Source organism: Acinonyx jubatus, chromosome A3 (assembly GCF_027475565.1).
Source record: "Acinonyx jubatus isolate Ajub_Pintada_27869175 chromosome A3, VMU_Ajub_asm_v1.0, whole genome shotgun sequence".
Classification (NCBI taxonomy): domain Eukaryota; kingdom Metazoa; phylum Chordata; class Mammalia; order Carnivora; family Felidae; genus Acinonyx; species Acinonyx jubatus.
The window spans coordinates 87,578,556-87,598,545 of NC_069388.1; the positions used below are offsets into that span (position 1 = coordinate 87,578,556).

The 19,990-nt window shown below is 35.3% G+C and overlaps 1 protein-coding gene across 9 annotated transcripts in view; it reads right to left on the reverse strand.

Moving 5' to 3' along the window:
* The window catches only part of EXOC6B (exocyst complex component 6B), a 603,982-nt gene that overhangs the window by 529,461 nt on the left and 54,531 nt on the right, over positions 1-19,990 (reverse strand). The window contains exon 1 of one of the 9 annotated variants that reach the window (XM_053200752.1): positions 4,417-4,483. The exons of the other annotated variants lie outside the window; for them this stretch is intronic. Coding sequence (XP_053056727.1) covers positions 4,417-4,478 — 62 coding nt within the window. The 5' untranslated portion in view covers positions 4,479-4,483. Of the gene's footprint in view, positions 1-4,416; positions 4,484-19,990 lie in introns of those variants that run through there. 9 annotated transcript variants of the gene reach the window in all.

Genomic DNA, 19,990 nt, shown 5'->3' on the forward strand with positions numbered 1-19,990 from the left:
GTAATGTACAGTCATGAAGAGCTGAACAAAGAGCGATGTTAAATGTCCTGTTATTTAGCAATTTTTCATCATTTCAACCTGGATTAAGTGTTCTATTAAACAATTATCATACAAGTATGCAGAGAAATCCTACCACGCATCATGGGGGACAGCTAAGTCGATTTACACCTGATCATGGTTCTGAAAAATGTCTGAGGTACACATCTGAGTTTGCAATGATGGCTCAAGAACAGAAGGGGGAAGTTACCTACAGTACCAACTCCTAAGAAAAGCACAGAAAATTACAGGCCAGTCATTTGACCACCCAGCAATTGAATCTAGAAAATTTTACTATGCCGATATCACCCATAACATTAAAGGGTAAATCCAGCTCAAAATTATAATAGTAAAAGTAAGCTTTTCAAAAATATATATATACCAGGGTGCCTGGGTGGCTCGTCAGTTAAGCGTCCAACTCTTGATTTTGGCTCGGGTCATGATCTCATGATTTGTGGGATTGAGACCTGCGTCAGGCTCTACGCTGACAGCACGGAGCCTGCTTGGGATTCTCTCTCTCCCTCTCTCTCTCTCTCTGAAAATAAATAAACTTAAAAAATGAACTAAAAAGAAATAAATAAAAATATATATATACCAAGGTCTCTGTTGAACATTTTATATACACTACCTTACTTATTGCTCAAAAACAATCCTACTGGAGTAATCACTATCATTTCACACATGAAGCGACCTTTCTGACATTGTCAGTACACAGAAACATTTACCTTTCCCAGGTTGCTACAATGACATAAAGGGTAAGATGAAAAGGAAAAGGATGAAGGGGTACAAAGAGGAGATGAGACATAGGATGAGGGCAAGAGGGAGGTAGTGGAAAAATACACCAAAATAATACAAATGTTTGGATAATGCAATTGTGACCTTTTTCTTTCTACTTTTCTGTAACTTTACATTTTCTTTAAGTAAACATGTATTGTTTCTATCATTAAAAAAAGGAAATGCATTTTTAAAAGTCTAAAATAGTACCTGGTTCACAATAGATAAATGCTCAATAAAATGTTAACTGAAATAAAAACCACACAAAAACAACCACGTCAGGGTTACTTGGAGTCTAATGTTTAATAATTATCTAAAAATCAAATAAATGTAAAAAACAGAATGAGAATTTCTTCTCACAATCTATCTCCTACAAACCCAAGAAGGAATCACCCACTGGTAAGAATTTTTTTAATTAACTATCTTTTCTACATTCGAACCTTCCCTTCTTATTGATCATAATCTCAAAATGTATTTAAAACATAAATATATATGATATCCTGAAATTCTCAATTTGAAAACTGATGTTAACAGTTTCCAAGGGCCCTTTAATTGCAACTATGAAGTGCACCAATTAATGTTCTTTCATGGGCTTTCAAATGGGAGGGGAACAGAGGAGCTTCAATGGTTATTATGGAACCTTGTTCTACTACTAAGTAATTTGGTTTGTAAATTGGAAAAGTAGGCCATTTTCTGTTGTTTCCTATTCCACTAACAGGACATACAAAGAACTCCTTACTAATATCATCAGTCTATTTACAAAAAAACCTTCATGGTTTAGACAAAAATACATCAGGACACACCCTTCCTCTCCACCATAAGTGCCATGCTTCCGTTAGGAATCAATACTCTGTGTGTGTGTGTGTGTGTGTGTGTGTGTGTGTGTGTTTCAAAGAAGCATTTGTTTAAGAATATTACAGCCTAACTCATTTTAAAGATTTTTCTTTAATATAAAAAATGTACAGAAAAAAGGAACTTCAGACATGATCCAACCCAAACTCACAGACACTAGTTCAATTTTTTCTAGGTATCTCTATCACATACTTGTCCAGCTTTTGTGGAAACATCTGTAGTAAAAGAAAGCTCATTATGAAGCAACTGATCCCATTTCAATGGCTGTTGCAAAGTTCTTATACAAAAATAAAATATGCCTTCCTATAATTTTCACCATCTATCTTATTTTTGCCCTCAAAGGACCACTGAGAACAAGTCCTTGCTCCCCCGCTTCCTTTCTCCAGACTAAACAATCTCAAATTATTCAACTATTCCATATATAAACAGCCTTTCAATTCAGGTTTTTACCCTCTGGACACGTTCCAGTAGTCAACATTCTTCTTAAAGTATAATAAAACAGGCAGTATAGGACAGTGGTCAAGAGCACAGACTTCAAAGCCAGGCTTCCTGGATTCAAGTTTGGTTCTGCTACTTATTAACTATGTGACCGTGGGCAAATTATTAAACTTCTCTATACTTAAGTTTCCACATCTGTAATATGCAGATAATAATAGCAACCAATTCATACAGTTATTGTGTGAAGATTAAACGGCATAATATCCGTAAACCATCAAAACAATGACTGACACACAGAACGCATGCTATAAATATTAGCAATTTTAAAATCAAGCATGGTCAAGCTAGGGGGGGAAAAAAAGACACATCTCCTTTAACTTTTTTACTCAGCTTCTATTAAAACAGTCTTACAATAATGCTTTAACAGTTTTGGCCGTCATATCATGCCATATATTGAGCTTAAACTCACATAAAATCTTTTAATTTGCTTTTATATACTGCTATACTCACTCAGTTGATATCCTAATCTCTAACTTACTACCTATCACAATTACAATCTATTTTTCCAGTCTACTGAGATCTTTTGAGACAATAATTTTGTCATTCAACTTTCCATTTCCATGTTTCCCTTTGTCATGTAGGCACATGAGTATTTTCACAAAAGAAAACTCTACTATGGAGAAGGCAAAAACTTAAGCAACGCTACAATCTAAGACAAGAGAACCCTGGAAAACACCAACATATAAAACTGTGATTTTCTGGTTCCGTTTTAAGGGGAGAGAAGAGACCATCAATCTCATAAAGTCAAATAGAAAGCTTGAAAAAGTTAATGTTCAGTCTTTAAAAAAAAAAAAAATAAGTCCAGGTTATAGAAGAAGTCTCCAACCCCACTTCCTTTAACTAACATTCAGCCCCCCAACTGCGTCCAACTTGGAGAGAACTGTCATGAGCCAAAGCTTTTAATGTCCCTCCCTTTTGAAGGCACAGTGGAAACAATTCCCCAGAACAAAGGAGTTGCGTCAGAGAGCTCTCTGCTCTTTCAAGTTGGAAGGACAGTTGATTCACACCATGTGTCAAAGAGAAACACCAACTAGAACACCAAGTGAGATAAATTTTAGGCCTTCTGAGCTGTTTAATATTAAACTGTAATAAATCATCTTTACAGCAAATTATAAACAAAATATTTTGTTTACCCTTTCTCTCATATGTGTCTTCCCTTGCAAAGAAATTCTAAGAGAATTCTTAATTCCAAAGTCACATATTCTCCACCAAGAAATCATTTTCAAATGTTAGCATCCAGAATCAATGATCTGGTGCATAATCCCAAAACAATGCCCTGGCATATCACAATTAGCCTTGCCATATGGCCCTTTGTTTTCTAAAACAGTGTTAGTTGAGTGATGGTCATGGTCTTTGATTAAGATCTCACCTGTCATTAACTCTACACTGAGTCATCTTAGTGTCCTGTCCGCTCTGGTCAATGATTTTACTTTACACCTAGATCATGAAATCAAATATATGTTCAACTATCATAAACGATACTTAAATGATTTTGTTTTTAATACTCCAAAAGAAAAAAACAAAAACAAAATCTGAAACAACCTTGATCTGTATAGATTTATTTGGAAAAATGGCCCTAAAAATAAAATTTAACAGAACAAATGATACCACAACTCAAATGATTATAAAATAAAGACTAGCTTAACATGTTAAGAGACATGTTTCTGAAAGAGAGAATATTAAAACTACATGATTGGTTCAATACAAGGAATTAGGAATTATAATGAGGAACTGTGGGGAAAGTAAATTGCCTTCCTATCAGAAATGACCCTATAATGAAAAATTTGTTAGACATCTCCCTGAGGTGTAGTGCATATTTTCACCATGCATCTATTATCGGTTATGTATCATCTATTGTCAATCAATCTGGTCTGGGTCCAGTAATTTCTTTAAAAATCTGCTACCCTACACAAGTTAACTCTGAAGTCAACAAAATAATGATCTAATAAGGCCCAAACATCACTAAATAAACAAAGACTACTTACTAACAAAGAGTTGTGTTTAGGTCACTCTCCCAAAGCTATGAATATCACTATTCATATCACATCCCAGTTCTCCAATCTACAGAGTAACTTGATTATTTACTTCACGAGGAAAAATGGGGGCAATTATTTAAAATGTTCACAATACACTCAACTACAAAAAATAAAGTTTTAAAAGGCAGGAGAAATCTATTAAATGAAATTAAATAATAAAATAAAATGACCACAGCAGGCTAAATAGAAACTGTTTTCTCAGAAATTTAAGAAAATTTACCATTCTAGGTGGGTTAGACATTTTTCCAGCATGGGCTCATTTAACAAATATTTACTGAGCATTTACTAAAAGGAAAAAGACAAGAATGTTTACCTTTGAGGGAGCTAATACTGTAATTAGTAAGGAAAGACAGAATGAAAGACAATGAAAGGCAATTATAAACCTGTACAGAAATTAATATAATGTTTAAATCTATACACTTAAATCTGTATACTTTAACTCTGTATACTTTGCATTATAGTAATGTAAAATACTGTTTGGTGTGGAATTGGATTAGTCAGAAAAAGTTTCTTGAATTTGCAGAAGACCAGGAATAAGGGGGCTAGGGGAGCTTTAAAAGCAGAGGAGGAAAACAGGACACAATAGATGCAAAGAAATAAAATAAAATGACTACAGACTTGTCATCCAAATTACATAAGCAAGAAGACAATGGAAAGATATCCTTAAAGTGCCAAAGGACAAATTGTAGACCTTGAATTCTCTATGCAGCAAACACATTCTTCAAAACCTAAGGACAAATAAAGATTTTTTTTTTTTTTCAAACAAAATCTTAGAGAATTTGTTACCATCAGACCTGCACTACAAGAAACATTAGAGGAAGTTATTTAGGCAGAAAGAAAGTGAAATCAGGTCAAAATAGGGATCTACACAAAGGAATAAAGAGCACAGGAAATAGTAAACATAAAAGTTTTTATTATTTTTTAAACTTCCTTAAACTATAACAATGTTAAACCAAAAATAATTAGCTACAAATTGTAGAATTTGTAACATATATAGACATAAAAATATGTTAGCAATCACTTAAGGTCATTGGGGGAAATGAAAATATACTGTTGAAAGGATCTTTTTCTTTTTTTAGTTTAGTTTTGAGAGAGAGTGTGAGCATGGTAGGTGCAGAGAAAGAAAGGAAAGAGAGAATCCCAAGCAGGCTCCATGCCATCGGCACAGAACCCCGATGTGGGGCTCGAACTCACAAACTGCAAGATCATGACCTGAGGTGAAATCAAGAGTCAGACACTTAACCGACTGAATCACCCAGGATCTTATGTTACACAAGAATAGGGATGATATCATTTGAAGATAGACTGTTGTCTTTATCAGTTTAGGCTACTATAACAAATTATCATAGACTGGATGGCTTAAACAACAACCATTTGTTTCTCACAGTTCAGCAAACTAAGAAGCCCAAGATCAAAACACTGGCAAATCCAGTGTTGAGTAAGGGCTCGCTTCCTGGTTTACCAGACAGCCATCTTCTCATTGTATCCTCACACTGTAAACAGCAGAGAAAAAGAACAAGCTCTCATGTTTCTTCTTATAAGGGTACAAATCCCATTCATGAGGGCTCCACCTTCCTGTCCTAACTACCTTCCAAAGGCTCACTTTGGGGGTTACGATATTAATATACAAGTTTTGAAGGGACACAAAACATTGAGGCCACAGCAACTGTGATAATTTAAAGATGCATATTACAATCCTTACAGCAATAACTTAAAAAAAAAGGTATATCTAAAAAGCCTACAATGGAATACACCAGAATGCTAAATATTAAGTTAATCTCACTCAGTTAAAGAAAGTAAGAAAAAAGGGACCTAAAAAAATGGGGCAAATGAAAACTAAATAGCAAGATAATAGGTTCAAATTTAATCAAATATGTAATGATATTAATGTGAATGGTTTCCTTTCCCTGCTTTCTTTTTAACTAATTGAGTATACCTCCATTTTCCTCCTTTCCATCTTTTGAGCTATTGTTGTCATTCCTTTGTGAAGTGCCTTGGTGTAATTTTGTTGCTTACGTTTATCCTGCTTGAAGATCTTTAAGCTTCTTGGATTTCTATTCTAATTTTCCAGAAAAAAAAAAAATCACTTTAAACTGTTTTTAAATGTTTCTGGTTTTAATTTCTGGAGGTAAGCCCATATCTGTAAGAAATATGATAATATTGCTGCTTTCTTTTTATCAGTTTCATATATCATCTCTGTCCTGCTATAATTAGATCAGACTTACCTCATTCCATATCACTTCTCTCCCTCTCTTCTCCATATACTTGTACCACTAAGGCAATCAGAAATTAAAGGAACAAGATGCTGGAGGCCAGGGGAAAAATGAGAAGAGCTGAGCCAACATTCTTTAGTCACTTTTTCCCCTCGAGGCATTTGCTAAATCTGTGCACAAGTAAAGCTAAGTTTCCAGTAAAGAAACTGAGCAGAAGGCCATGACTAAGAGGAAGAGAAATCAGTTTTTGACAGTTTTGTGGAGCTGAAGTGACATAAATTAGAGACTTAAGAAGTAAAGATCCTGGAGAGGAAAAATGGGAAGGAAACAGAATACTGCTCTCTCCTTCCCTCAACACAACTTGCTGAATTCTTAAGCTACAATGGACAAGAGGCTAAGAAGACAAGCAAAACGCCTCTAAGATGCAGAACAGGGTGTTAAGAAGTTTTGAGATATAGAGGAAATAAAGATTAGAATTCAGTGTCCACCTGAAAGAAGGGGCCCTAATCATCACTCCAAGGCTATACATCTTTGTGACAGGATACCATAAGGCAGTAGTGCACCACAGACAGCCACAGCCTCGCCAGCACTGAACCCTGAATCTAGCAAGCTCTGACGGGACAAAGATCACTGCCACTCTATCTGCCTTACAAAAAAGAGGGTGGAGGGGTTAACCTCTTCTTAGAGAAGATAAGGTCATCCAGAACCTCCACAATTTTTATCCCCATTCAGGCCAAAATTACCAGGCAGGCTAAAGGAGAGGATCACATGACTGAAGGTCAAGATCCATAGATGATCCAGATGTTGACATCATCATGAAAGGACTTTAAAACGGTTATGATTAATAAGACAAGAAAAAAAGGGAGGAAAGATTAACAATGTTGATGAAAAGACAGAAAATTTCACCAGAGCCTTAAAATCTGTATTATTTTAGGGGCTAGGTGGCTGGGCTGAGCCTGAGTGGCTCAGTTGGTTAAGCATCCGACTTCGGCTCAGGTCATGATCTCACAGTCCGTGAGTTTGAGCCCCGCGTCAGGCTCTGTGCTGACAGCTCGGAGCCTGGAGCCTGCTTCAGATTCTGTGTCTCCCTCTCTCTGACCCTCCCCCATTCATACTCTTTCTCTGTCTCAAAAATAAATATTTTAAAAAAACTTTTTTTAAATCTATATTATTTTAAAATGGAGGGGAAAAAAATCAGAAGCAAAAAATATGATTTTTAAAGTTAAGAACTGCATAGATGGTTTATCAGCAAGAGAGGATTAGTGATGATAAATCAATAGAAAATGTCTAGATTGAAGCATGAAAAGGAAAACAAAAAGATGTAAAATATAGAAGACTATTCGAAATATGAAGCATACGGCACACAGTCCAAAGGCCCACCCCAGCAGTTCTCAAACTTTTTCACCTTAAGATATCTTCATACTTTTAAAAAATACTAAGGTCCCCAAGTGCTTCTGTATATATGGTTATATTTATCAACATTTGTCGCATTAAAAATTAAACTAACAAAAGAATTTAAGCATAAGAAAACATAAGCATGTATCACATTAGCCTTTGAAACAGTGATGTTTTCATATATCATGTAGTCTCTAGGATACTATACTATATATCCTCCTGCAGAAATGTGAGTAGAAGTTGTTAGCGGTATTACGAAAATCGTTTTGAATTTGTGACTCCCATGAAAGGGGTTTAGTCTTTCCGTAACAGGGCAGAAACAACATCTAAAGACACCATGGTCAACTATTTCTTACCCAAAACTAATAAAAGACATCAATCCACAGTTACAAGCCCAGCAAACCCCAAGCAGGGTGAATACAAAGAAAACTATACCTAAATACATCAGAGTAAAACTACAGAAAACCGAAAAGAAAGGAGAAAATATTAAAGGAACAACAATAACATTAAACAGAAAAGATATGTCAAACAACAACTGAATGATACCTTGGCAGTTCCTCAAAAAATTAAAAATAAAGTTACCATGTGATCCAGCAATTCCACCTATAGGTATACACCCAAAACAACTGAAAGCAGGTACTCAAAAGAAATATTTCTACATCTATGTTCATAGCAGCATTATTCACAAAAGCCAAAAGGAAGAAGTAACCCAAGTGTTCACTGACAGATGAATGGATAAACAAAAGGAGGTACACCTAGGATAAAATATTGTTTATTCAGCCTTAAAAATGAAGGAAATTCTGGCACATATTACAACATGAATGAACCCTGAAGACATTACGCTAAGTGAAAGACACCAGTCATAAAAGAACAAATACTGTATGATTCCACTTACATGAAAGTACCTAGAATAGTCAGATTCAGAGACACAGAAAGTAGAATGGTGGCTGCCAGGGGCAGGGGAAAGGGGAGAACGGGGAGCCATTGTTTAATAGGTACAGTTTGGGAACATTAAGAAGGTTCTGAAGATGGATGATGGCTGTACAACAATGTGAATATACTTAATGCCAATAATCTGTATAGTTGCAAATGGTTAAGAGAACGGGTCAGTAGTAGACTTGCATTAAAAGAAATGCTGCAGGGGCGCCTGGGTGACTCAGCTGGCTGGGCGTCCAACTTCAGCTCAGGTCATAATCTCACAGTTCCCCACAGCAGGTTCGCTGCTGTCATCCTCTGCCCCCTCTCTCTCTGCCCTCCCGTGCTCATGCTCGCTCTCTCTCTCTCTCTCTCAAAAATGAATAAACAGCAATGGCTCAGTTGGTTAGGCATCCAACTTTGGCTCAGGTCATGATTTTGTGTTTCATGAATTCGAGCCCCGCATCGGGCTCTGTGCTGACAGCTCAGAGCCTGGAGCCTGCTTCGAATCTGACTCCCTCTTTCTCTGCCCCTCCCCCGCTTGTGCTCTGTCTCTCTCTCTCTCTCAAAAAAAGATAAACATTAAAAAAAAATTAATGAATAAACATTTAAATAAATGAATAAATAATAAATAAACAAACAAATGCTGCAGAGAGTTCGTCATGCAAAAACAAAGCAATCTCAGAAAGAAGCACAGAATGGTGGAGGAAATGAAAATTAACCCAAAAGGGTAAACAGTAATGAATGCTGACTCTAAAAAATAATAAGGATAATGTCTTATGGGCACTAAATGACATGCAAAATTAAAATTCATGACAGCAATAGCTTAAGAGGTAGGAGAGGATAAATGAAAATCAAGTGTTCAATGATCCTAGCACTGTCATGGAAGTGACACAAGTAATAATTTATACTACAATCTATGAGTCAAAGATGCATATTGTAATCCTTAGAGTAATTCCTAAAGATTAAAAGAAGAGCCAATGAACAGGAAAAGAAAAAGTCAACTATCATGAAAAGAAAATCCAAGATTTTTAAGTTCAACGAAGCTCTCTTTTCGGTATAAAGTCTACAGAGCAGCCATTCTGAATATACAGTTAACTGAAAAATGTGTTCACCTAAGTCCTTCTTAAGGCAACTACTAGAGAAAGAACTCCAACCAAACTAAATGACAGGAGAAACTTCAACCAGAAAGACTGGCAGGACTCTAGTCTTTCCATAACAGGGCAGAGCATATTTAACTGCAACTCTAAGACAAAAAACAAGATCAGGTTAAAAGTCGCAAAATATAGTATATAAATATAGTATGTAAAAAGTATACAACTAAAAAGAGAAAAGAAAAAATAGAAAGCAGCATAAGCTAGTAGACTGCTTCATACCTAATAACTGGGAGTCAAAGCTAAGCAAATCAGGTACACATCTCCAATCCCTAACCTAAAAATCCCTGAAACAGAAATGTTTCAGAATTCAGAATTTTCCAAATTTTAAAAAGCAAGTAGGGTGCATATTTCATACATTTCATAACATCCCCAGTGAGGTCTTAAGAAGCATTCCCCTCATCTATCACATTAGTATTTCTGCAGCAAAATGTAGGAATATTTATACAACAGTAAATATAAAGACTATCACTAGGGCGCCTGGGTGGCTCAGTCAGTTAATTAAGCATCCAACTTCAGCTCAGGTCATGATCTCACAGTTTGCGAGTTCGAGCCCGCGTCAGGCTCTGTGCTGACAGCTCAGCACAGAGCTGGCAGCCTGCTTCAGATTCTGTGTCTCCCTCTCCCTCTGCCCCTCCCCTGCTCACGCTCTGACTCTCTGTCTTTCAATAATAAATAAACGTTAAAAAAAAAAATTCAAAAAAAAAAAAAAAGGCTATCACCACCTCAGGTCAATGCTTGTCAGGTTTTGTTGCCAGATGAATTTAGACAAGCTTGGACAACAAATGTTTTCAGGGCCTTTGGATTTTTGAACTACAAATTCAATACAAAGGAACCACAAGATCAAAAATACAATTTTTTTTTAATTCAAAGAAAAAAGACACTATGAGATATGGCTTACAGTAGTAACTTCCTCCATGCCTCCCCCCCCAAAACACCTCTTTTACTTAATACTAAGTTATTGTTAAAGGACTACGGTGCTCTAAATTTCTAAGTGGTGGTACTTGCAGAGTAAATTGCTGATGAACATAAAAGTCACTAGGGGGCAGCAGAGCACAAGGAGTGTCCCGTGGTGAAACTGGCAAAGTAGTTACATAGCTAGAGTACCAACTGCTGGAAACATTTCATTCACTAACACAATAAAAGACTTACCGATTAACCTGTAAAATCTGCTTCTAAAATTTCATTATATTCCTTCATTATTTTTTAGTTTTTATTTTTAAATAATTTCACACTGCATGAGTAATACTGAGAACTCCTGTAATAGCCTTTACGCAGAATTCACCAATGTGTAAGTTTGCCACATTTGTTTTATCATTCCTTGTATGTATATATACATTTTTATTTTCCTAAACCATTTGAGCATATGTTGCATATACTGCGTCCTTAAAACCGCAGTGTGTATTTCTTCTCTTACCTAACGACAGCACAGTTACCAAATTCAAGAAATTTACATTGATACAATCATAAGCTAAGTCATAGTCCACATCCCAATTTTGTCAACCGTCCCAATAATATTCGTTAGAGCATTTTCATTTCTTTCTGGAGGGTGTCCCATCCAGGATCATCTATTCCCTTCAGTTGTCGTGCCTCTTCAATCTCCTTTCATCTAAACTAGCAGTTCTCAGACTTTTTAGATACAGAAGCCCTTTACATTATTAACAATTGAGGACTCTAAAGAACTTTTCATATGAATTCATATGAACATATGAATATACATACATATTATCATTAGAAATTAAAACTGAGAAAGTAAAAAATTAATTCATTTAAAATTAACAACCCACTAAACATGTTAAAGAATATGTTTTATGTTGGGGCGCCTGGGTGGCTCAGTCGGTTAAACGTCAGATCTCATGGTTTGTGGGTTCAAGCCCCACGTCGGGTTCTGTGTCTGACAACTCAGAGCCTGAAGCCTGCTTCAGATTCTGTGTCTCCCTCTATCTGCCCATCCACTGCTCATGCTTTGTCTCTGTCTCTCAGAAATAAATTTTTAAAAAAATGTTAAAGAATATATTTTATGAAAAATAGTTATACATTCTAAAACAAAAAATAGAACAGCTTGTTTTACAGTCATGCAAATCTCTTTAATGGCTGGCTTAACAGAATACATCTGGATTCCATAACCACTCCTACATTCAATCTACTGCAGTGCAGAGTTTTGGCTGAAGGATAGGAGGAAAATCCTCATACACATGCAGTTGGAAAAACAACAATGTATTTTTAAAGCTTTTCCATGTATTTATATATATATACATATACACAAATTTATGTTACAACCTCAAAACTTTATGAGTTTCAGAATAAAATCCATTTGTCTTACACTTTGAATGAATCTTTTACCCATATGATTTTGTATCATAGGGCATTGGTCATCTGAAAAATACTGGTTCACTTGGTTTTGTTAAGTCTTTCAAATGTTGACATATTTCATTACACACCCTCAAAAACTCACATTAATCAGTATCACCATCCAGTCTCATAAGTTCCTAAGTTTCTAAGTACTGTCAACCTTTAGAAGGGCAACAGGCCACATCTACGAAAACATAAACTTGGAACAATAGTAAATCCCACACAAATAGCGCAAATAATAAATCGGTCATTCTATACAACACAGCAATAAAGATGGACTTGGGGCACCTGGGAGGCTCGGTCAGTTAAGCACCCGATTCTTGATTTTGCCTCAGGTTATGATCTCATGGGTTCATGAGATTGGGTTTGTGAGATCAAGTCCTGCATTGGGCTCTCTGATTCTCGCTCTCTTCCTCTCTATCTGCCTTTCCCCCATTCACACGTACTCTCTCTCTCTCTCTCAAAAATAAATAAACTTAAAAATAAGTAAACTAAAAAATGGACTTTAATCACAGTAAACAATATTACAGTATCACTGTACATCAGAATTGCTGAAATAAAAAGTGGCGACAACACCAAAATGCTGGTGAGGATGCAGAGAAACTGGATCTCTCATGCATTATTGGTGGGAAGGCATAGAACAGTACAGCCATTCAGAAAAAGAGTTTGGCAGTTTCTTAAAAAACTAAACATACGCTTATCATAAAATTCAACAACCGCACTCCTGGGTATTTATTCCAGAAAAATGACCACCTATGTTGACCAAAAAATACAAAAATTTGTACGCATTCATAGCAGCTTTATCCATAATAATAGGTGAAAGGTTCTTTCTCTTCTTGATATCAAATATGTGCCATCTTTACCTACACCAATTGTCTGATTCTCTGACACCAATTCTGACACTTACTACTGGAGTTAATGTCAGACCCCACAAGTTAAGGGCTTAGTTCCATAAGAATGCCCCCACTTCAGACACCAGCCACAAACAGGGTACCCAAGCCACTCAGATTTATGCTTGATCAACTACAAATTCAGGGGTTCCTATGCCCCTCTTCCAGGTCAGGTTCAATAAGTCACAAGAACAACTCACAGAACTCAGGAAAGCACTTACCACTACTGGTTTATTATAAAGGATACAAATCAGGAAGAGCCAATGGAAGAGATCTATAAAGCTGACATGGGAAAAAGGGGTATGGGTAGCTTCCATGCTCTCTCCAGGCACATCATCTTCCCAAGCTCTTTGATGTGTTCATCACCTTAGAATCTTTCCAAATCCCATTCTTTAGGGAATTTTATGATTGATTAAATCACTGGTCATCGGTGACTGGATTCCATCTCCAGCCTCTTTCTCCTCCCCAGAGGCTGGGGTAGGGGGCTAAAAGTTCTAACCCTCTAATCAAAGAGGTCTTTCTGCTGACTAGCCCCCATTCTAAAGCCACCTAAGCGTCCCCGAAGAGTCACTTCGTTAGCATAAACTGAGGTATGGTTGAAAGGGGTATGTTAGGAATAACAAAAGATGCTCCTATCACTCAAGCAATGCCAAGAGTTTTAGGAGCTGTGAGCCAGGAACCAGAGAAAAAGACCTAATATAGATTTCATATTATACCACAGCTAAGAAACTGGAAACAGGCTAGATGACTTCCAACAAGTGGTTAAATTGTGCTACATTCATATCATGGAATACTATTCAGCAACACAAAAGATTAAGTTATTAATACACAGAACTACTTGGATGAATCTCCAGAGAATTACCCTGAGTGAAAATAAAAGTCTAATCCCAAAAGGTAACTAACACATACTGTATGATCCCATTTATACAACAATTTTGAAATTACAAAATTTCAAAAATGGAGAGAGATCAGTAGTTAGTAGTTATGAGGTGGGGCAGCAGGGAGGTGAAAATGATAATAAAAGGGTAATGCAAGGGATCCTTATGGTGATGAAACTGTTCAGTATATTGACTGTGTTGGGAAATACACCAACTTACATGAAATAAAATTGTACAAAACTAAATACACATACATAGATGACTACAAGTTAGACATAGAAATATGACTAACACTGGCAGACTGTATCATGTCAGTATCTTAATTTTAATGTTGTACTACTATTTTACAGAATGTTACTACTGGCAGGAAATTGGATAAAGAGTACCTGGGATTTCTCTGTTATGCCTTACAACTGTATGTGAACCTACAATGATCTCAACAGAAATATCAATTAAAAAATCAGTATACCTAAAGAAAATCTGAATATTGTTTTTATAATTTAACATAAAACTCAGAAGCCACAAAGGAAAAGACTGGTAGATTTTACTACAATAATATGTTAAAGTTCTCTATAAAAACTTGCAATATAGGGGCACCTAGCTAGCTCAATCAGAGGAGCATACAACTCTTTATCTCAGGATTGTGAGTTCAAGCCCCACATTGGGTGTGAGATTACTTTAAAAAAAAAAAAAGTCACATGTCCGACTTCAGCTCAGGTCATGATCTTGCAGTCTGTGAGTTCAAGCCCCACGTCAGGTTCTCTATGCTGACAGCTCCGAGCCTGGAGCCTGCTTCAGATTCTGGGTCTCCCTCTCTGCTCCTCTCCCACTCACACTCTGTTTCTCTCTGTCTCTCAAAAATAAATAAACGTTTAAAAACATTTTTTAATAAAAAAAATAAATTAAAAACAAAAAATTTTTTAAAAGCTTGCATCGGGGCGCCTGGGTGGCTCAGTCTGCTAAGCGTCCAACTTCGGCTCAGGTCATGATCTCGCGGTCGGTGAGTTCAAGCCCCGCGTCAGGCTCTGTGCTGACAGCTCAGAGCCTGGAGCCTGCTTCAGATTCTGTGTCTCCCCCTTTCCCTGTCCCTCCCATGCTCATGCTCTGTCTCTCTCTGTCTCAAAAATAAACATTAAAAAAAAAATTTTTTTTTTAAAAACTTGCAACATAAATTAGGTCAAAAAACAAAATGAGAAAATGTATTTATAAAACATGTAACAAAAGGTTAATATACATGATATATAAATAGTCCTACAAATCAGTAAATAAAAGCAAACAACCCAATAGAAAATAAAATGGACAAAGTTTATGAGTTTCCAACTGGTAGCAGAAATAAAACTGGTCAATATACACAAAAGATGCTCAACTCCTCTGATCATTAGGAATTGTGAATAAAAACAAAAATCAAATACTATACAATAGTGTTCACCAGCACCAGTGAATGTTAGCTTCCAACCCCTCTTGCCTTCAGGCCTTCCCAGGAAGCTCAGTATTCTGAATGCTGCATGTAAGTATGTCCAGCAGTGTCTGGAACATAGCAGGGACTCAATAAATATTTACTGAGTGAAGAAATTAATGTGATTCCTCAAAAGTCAGAGGCAAAAATGTCAGGGTAGGAAACCAAAAGTCCATCCAAAAGTCCATAAAAATAATGAATAAATTGGCAAGAATGGTCAAAATCAACTCTCTCAGAACTCTTGATACTAATCAAAAGCTTGCTGAAACCAAGGGAATGATTAATCAAGAAAAAAACAGCTGAATCTCAGTATTTGAGAAAATCTCCATCAAATGATTAGCTGACCACTAAGGTAAAGGAACATATGCTTCCATGGCCGCACCCAACAAATAATACAGACAACAAAATTAGTTCAGAAAATTCACTAAACAAACAAACAACTACAACAAGCAGCAACAACAAACCCTGGAAAGGGTTATGATATTCAAAATGTCTGGTTTTCAACAAAAAAATTATGAGGCATGCAAGGAAATAATAAAGTATGGACCATACACAGGAAAAAAAAGGAAATAGGAAAAAGACTTAAAGGAAAGACAAGACTTAAAGGAAACTATGAGAATAATGTCTCACCAAATAAAGAATGTCAATAAAGAGATAAAAATTACAAAAAAAATAAAATGGGAATTCTGGAGTTGAAAGATGCAATAACTGAAATAAAAAATTTATGAGATGGGTTTACTAGGAGATTTAAGTAAACAAAGAAATAATCAACTAACTTGATGACAGATCAATTGAAATTATCCAGTCTGAGGAACAGAAAGCAAAAACATTCTGAGGAGCAGAAAGAAAAAAGAAAAATGAAAAATGTGTACCAACATACACATTATGAAAGTCCTATGCAGAAAGGAGAGAGAAAAAGGAACGGAAAGAATATTTGAAAGAAATAATGGACAAAAATTTCCAAAACTTGATGAAAGACATGAATATACGCATCTAAGAAGATCAACAAACTCCAAGTATGGAAAAGTTAAAAGAGATCCATACTAACGCACATTATAATAAAACTTTAAAAGACAGAATCTTGAAAGTAGCCAGAAAAATGATCTGTCATGTACCGAGAAGTCTCGGTAAGATTAGCAGCTGATTTTTCATCAGAAACCATGGAGTCCAGAAGGTAATGAGATGACATATTCAAGTGCTAAGAGACAAAACTGTTAACCAAGAATTAATTATCTGGCAAAACTATCCTTCAAAATTGAGGAGAAATTAAGACATTCTTGGCTAAATAAAAACTGGAAAGAGTCCATCATTAATAAATTGTCTTATAAGAAAACTAAAGAGAATTCTTCAGGCTGAAATGAAAACACAGTAACTCAAATCCACATGAGGAAATAACATCAATAAAGGTTAACTACACAGGTAAATATAATAGTCAGTATTAGTGTACTCTTGGCCTATAACTCCTCATTTTTCCTATCTGATTTAAAAACAACTGTACAGGGGCACCAGGATGGCTCAGTCAGTTGAGTGTCCAACTCTTGATTTTGCCTGAGGTCATAATCTCACGGTTCGGGCTTTGTGCTGACAGCACAAAGCCTGCTTGGGATTTTCTCTCTCCTTCTCTTTCTGCCCCTCACCCCCTCAGAATAAATAAATAAACATTTTTTTAAACAACTGTAGAAAACAATAACTCTAATCTGTTCTGGTGGGCACACAGTGTATAAAGATATAATTTATGACAACAGAAAGACAAGAGGGAATTCTGTAGGAGCAAAGTTTTTGCATACTGTTGAATTCAAATTGGTAGAATGCCATAAATTAAGATGTTAATTGTAATCCCCAAGGACAACCACTAAGAAAATAAGCGTAAAATATATAGTAAAAGAAAAGAGAATGAAACCAAAGTATTAAAACTAGAAAATACCTAATATAATAAATATTTATTTTATGGAAATATATTTATATAAATACAATATAATAATATAAATATATAAAATATAAATATGATAATATAATATTAATATTTATTTATTTATTTATAATAGATATAAATATAAAAAATACATAATGGAGAAATTTAGGAACAGAAAAAATATAAGATATATAAAACAAACAGGAAAATGGCAAAAGTAAATCCTTCCATATCAATAATTACAATAAATGAAAACAGATTTGTCTTTTAAATTAAATGGCAGAAATTGATGAAATGGATTTAAAACGAAACAAAAACAAACAAAACAGAATAAACATGATCCAAGTATATACTGTCTTTAAGAGACTCATTTTAGGGACACCAGGGTGTCTCAGTTGGTTCATCATCCGACTCTTGATTTCAGCTCAGGTTCTGATTACACAGTTGGTGGGATCGAGCCCTGCTTCAGGCTCTGTGCTAATAGCACAGAGCCTGCTTGGGATTTTCTCTCTCTCTCTCTCTCTCTCTCTCTCTCTCTCTCTCTCTCTCTCTCTCCCCCCCCCCACTTGCACACATACTCTCTCTTTCTTAAAATAAATAAGTAAACATTTTTTAAAAAGAAAGAGACTCATCCTAGATCCAAAGACACAAATAGGTTGAAAACTAATGGATAGAAAAAGATATTCCACACAAAGAGTAACCAAAAGATTCACAGGACAAACCAAAAGAGTTAAATTTAGACAAAATAAACCTGAAGATAAAAACAGTTGCAAAAGAAAGAAGACATTACATAATGGTAAAATGGCCAATCCATCAAGATGATGTGATAATTTTTAGATAAACAGCGTAATAGTGGTAGCATTGTCGTCTCTATTTTACAGGTTCAGAAAACTAGTATCCAAACACTAGTCTGCAGATGTTCTTTCTACAATAATGTACTGTCTACAGTAGAAACAGAATCAACCTTTTAGTGCCTTAATAGGAATTAACATACTAAAAATGAAAAAACTATCATTTTTTTATATTGATAGTGAGTCTCTGGTTAATCTTTAGCCTGTTTATGCCAGTCATCTTTTCAGTTCAGGAAAGGGATATACTAAGTGTACTAACCAAATCATTCAGGCCAAGAACTGTAAACCATGACTAAGATTTGCCTTTAGTCATCTCATGTTCCTTCAGAACACATCACACCTTTGAGTTAACGGCTATCATACTCAATGTCTTTCCCAAAATGCCATGTTTCAGAAGGAAGTTAAGATCACCAAAAAACTCCAAAGTTTAAGTTTGTGAGGTTTCTAGAAAGTGTTGGAAGTTCAAAACATTACAAAAAACACGTTAGTGAAAAAAGCAGGATACAAAATCCATGACACCTGTACGGATATTAATGAAATATAAATACATACAGTATATATGTCCATAAATAGTATAATACAAACATAACAGTATTTATAATAAAAATATTCAGGGGTGCCTGGCTGGCTCAGCCAGTATAGCACGTAACTCTTAATCTCAGGATTGTAAATTGAAGCCCCATATTGGGTGTAGAGATTACTTAAAAAAAAATAAGATCTTTAAAATAAAAATAATAATGTTTATTACATTATTCTAAACACTTTTTATGTATTACCTTAATTAACCTGAAACCATCCCATGATACAGAGTAACAGTATTACCTTCATTTTACATACAAAGAAACTAAGCCACAGATGTTTGCCAAGTCACAGAGCTGTAATTAAAGGTGTAAGTAAGTACACTGACACAGAATCCCACACTCCTCTATTTCTTTCTGCCCATAAAAAATGTGTGCATGTATGTGTGTATATACACAAATATATAATGTACATATTATAGTTTGCTGTCCCTACATAAAATATACGTAACATTATATAATGTTATAAATATACATGTTACATATACACAAAAAATCTTATTGCATATTTACATATATGTGTGTGTATTTCAACTACCTAGAAAAAAAGCTGTTAATAATGTAAAACACGTTGCCAACAGGTCAGCACAAGAGCCCCGTGTCACAGTCTTAAACCTAACCCCAGCTTCACCTTGTCTTCAAATGCTTGCTCATGGTTTTGCCGAAGTTAATTCACGCTGAGTTTCTGTCACTTACAACCAGAGTCCCAATCAATGTAAACACGTATTATTTTCATAATCAGAAGAAAAGCAGAAAATATTTTTAAACTATTTATTTTTAAGTGGTCTATATGTAACATGTTGTATTATTAGAATATAAACTCTAAGAGAAAAAGAATAATAGCTTAATAAACAACAAAAACATGCCGGCAATATACTGAATTTCCTAAATTCCCAAATGCCCCTACTCCAGTATAATCAAAACAAGTAAAAAAATCATTTATTTCACTAGAGCAAAGCAAGATTGAAAGAACATAGTTCTTCCACCACATTACAAAATAACCTGATTATACAGGGATTTTCTATAGCATTTTTTGTTGTTGTTATTCTATGTTTTTTCCTTCTGTATATCTTCAGTACAGCATATGTATGATGAAGCTGCTTTAGGAAACCTGAAGGATTCCGTATGCTAAAATACTATATTTTAACCTTAAGGAGCAGCTGTATACTCTTAGCTGGCAAACTGACAAAATTTTCCTTC